We start from the raw sequence: 3,273 nt of genomic DNA on the forward strand, positions 1-3,273 counted from the left end.
ACAATCCTCAATCATTAAAAATAACTGAATAAAGATCAGAACTAATTATAATTATCGTCATGGTGAAGTTAGAAATGTTTTATATGATGAATGTATTTCTCCATTTGAAGACATTTAATGACGTCCGCACATTTATACAAGTCTCAAAGAAATGTTTATCTGTGACAGACTCAATCCACGTGAACCCATGGTTTTCGAATGCCGACGACATTTACAAATATGATCAACACTTCCACCCAACAACTTTGAATGTAAATTCCATCAAATACAAATACATAGTAACATCAGAATTTGCACGAAATTATGTAATTACCAATTCTGAAGTTTTTTCAAACAGACTTGGTCAATCCTTTAAAGTACTTTCTGGGACATTGATCGAAATGTATTTAAATATATTTGACTTTGTACGAGTCTTGCAAAATCTTCAAGAACTCACAATAAACATCAAATTATTGCCCGAGTTGTATACAAAGTTCTGTGACGCAACGAGTTATACTCTTTTTACATTAAAATTCCCTCGAAAACTTTTTGTTCTAACGAATTCAATTATAACTAAAAATAACTCAAATAACAATTTAGATATTGTTAATAATATTAAGAAGAGGTTTGATACTAAAATTTACTTTTTGTACACCAAGAAATACATAAATGATAAAGACGACTTAAGAGATATGGGAAAGATATACACTGCAAGTAATACGTTGATTAAATCACACAATATCGACTATATAATTCCAATGAATTCATATAAGATATCAACACTTTTTGATCAAACAACGGAAGACGATATACAGAAAATGAATGACTTCATTACTCAAGTGATGCCTTCAAAAATCAAAATATACTGTTCGGAATTTATTACCGTCTTTGATATATCAAATCTCAATTTAGAAAATATTGATTGTGTAAAATTTGATGCAAAATCTTCCCAGCACATTGACTACGTGTGTTCTAATGAACAAATATTGCCCGAAAGAATTGAATGTAAAGACTGTACTTTAACTTCAAAACGTCCTATATTCAATGTCAAAGAAGTTGAGTTAAGTCAACACTGGAATGTGGTTGTCGATAATAAAAACGATGAAAACAATAACTCAATTAATTTTTTAAAGAATGTCAAAGAGTTTCTTTTTCCAAACGTTGAACGTGTTGTCATCAAAAAAGGAAATTCAAACGAATTTGATTTTTCTCAATTAAAATCATTAAAAAGTTTTGAAGCAAATGGATGTAAACAGTGTGAATTCATTCTTCCTCATATCAATGGCGAGAACTGCGGGTTTATAAATAACACAAAAATGAACATCGTGATGTATACAGTAAGTCCACAGCGCTACAAAGTTGAGAGCTGTTACAATTTAAATTTCACATTTTTGCAAAGAAAAAGTTTAAATGAAGATCACAAGAAAAATAAGAATGTGAGATGTTCGCTTGATATTTTAAATTGTAGGAAAGTTGTTTTAATCAACACGAAGTATAATAATATCACAATAACAAACTCAAGCGTTGCGTTTTTACCGAACACTGTTATTAATAAATTGGAGACGGTTCATTCATATAGTATTAACAAAAATGTGATCCACGTGAAAAAGTTGAGTATCGATAATAATAATGATAATAGTAACACATTCATTTTCGATGATAAAACAGTTGAAAGTTTGTCACTCGGAAATTATAAAAATTTAAAGATGTCTGTTGAACTCCCCGTGTGCAAAATACTGATCATTTCTATGTGTCAAAATTGCGATTTAAATTTTGAAAACAGTCCATTTGTGTCAATTCAAGTGTGTCAGTCGAAGAACGTTAAAGTGTGTGGAGAGTTCAAAGCACTTAGTGCTGCACAAATAATTATCTCGCCAAATTGTGAGCTTTTTTCTACCAATGAAGAAACCAAAAACCGTTTAAATGCCATAAAAGTTTACTCAGACGTTGTGTTCACGTCAAACAAATTGAAGCCGTTAATTGGCATCCCACTTGAGCCCAAATTCAACGTATTACAAAGTGAAAAGTTTGTTGGTGTGACGGACTTTAGTCAGTTTATGGACGTACTTAATTGTGAGCGAATCACTTTATTGCGGTGCACAAATGTAGATGATAACCCATTTGCTGTAACTACAGACAACTTAGTAATAAAAAATTGTCGATTGGGTATTATAGTACTTAAGAAAGAGAATATGGAGTGTTTGAATATCGCCAATTCGTTTGTCGAGTTCGTCTCAGATCCAAAGCAATTTGGGATCAAAGTCAAAAGAGGGAGAATATGTAATTCAAATGTACGATACAACAAACTGATTTTTAATTCGATGGAACTTGTTAAAATGAACAATGGAAGTAATGGAGATATAATGAGTAACTCAATTAGTGTTACGGAATGTACAAATATTGAACTTAAAAGTCTTCAAACTTTTAATGCCGAAATGACAGTTAAAAGGTGTAGAAATCTGACAATTTATTTGTGTGGTGAAACAAAAGTCGAACAAATTGAGTGTTATAACACCAAAATAATCCGACTCCGTTTTTGTGAAGTGTCACTGCATAATGATAAACTCAGTCTTTGGGAAGAGATGCAAATGGAATATAATTTAAAACAGTAACACTTGCCAATTATAAGTTAGATATTCTGTATAAATTGTATTATATTGTATTTTATATTTTAATGAAATTTTAATGCCACTTTTTAAATAATAACAACCATGAATATTTATAAAATTAAATATAAAAATAATAATTCTTATCACCACAATTTGCATATTTCATATTTCTGTTCTGTTTCATTTGATTTAGTGTTGACATAGCAACTCACCACTTTCTCGAACATTTCAGTTAAGTTGGTGTTTTTTAATGCTGAGATTTCGTAAAAAAGACAACCTTCTTTTTCAGCAAGTTTTTGTCCTTCAATATAACTCACTTCTCTTTTGTTTTCCAGATCGTTCTTATTACCACAGATGACAGCTGGAATGGTTCGAAGTGTGTCAACTCCAAGTGTTTTGTGAACCAGATTTAATATTGAACACATCTCATTAAATGATGTTTTTGAATCAATAGAATATACCAAAACTATGATGTTTGAATGTTTAATCATCAACTCAGTTAAAGCGTAAAAATTTATTGTGCCTCTAGAATCATCAAAATCCAACTCAAACTTTTTGTCTTTTATAGTTACTGTCTTATAATAATAATCTTCACAAATACATTGGTAATAATTTTTATCAATATGTCCATTGTGTATCGAGTACATATTGAAGTGCAACCAACACATGGAACACCAAAGTTTGA

General features: G+C 30.4%; 2 protein-coding genes across 2 annotated transcripts; one reads left to right on the forward strand and one right to left on the reverse strand.

Annotated features, from left to right (window-relative positions):
• Positions 1-59: 59 nt before the first annotated feature.
• On the forward strand, positions 60-2,591 carry EIN_300140 (hypothetical protein; the record flags this gene model as incomplete). Its single annotated transcript, XM_004256668.1, has 1 exon — positions 60-2,591. One exon carries the CDS (start codon positions 60-62, stop codon positions 2,589-2,591), a length of 2,532 nt encoding a protein of 843 aa, XP_004256716.1.
• A 140-nt stretch (positions 2,592-2,731) lies between these two features.
• On the reverse strand, positions 2,732-3,256 carry EIN_300150 (hypothetical protein; the record flags this gene model as incomplete). The annotated part of the gene is made up of 1 exon (XM_004256669.1): positions 2,732-3,256. The coding sequence occupies one exon, from the start codon at positions 3,254-3,256 to the stop codon at positions 2,732-2,734; it is 525 nt and encodes a 174-aa protein (XP_004256717.1).
• Positions 3,257-3,273: the final 17 nt, after the last annotated feature.

This window comes from Entamoeba invadens, assembly GCF_000330505.1.
Source record: "Entamoeba invadens IP1 unplaced genomic scaffold scaff_1105074725689, whole genome shotgun sequence".
NCBI lineage: Eukaryota > Evosea > Mastigamoebida > Endamoebidae > Entamoeba > Entamoeba invadens.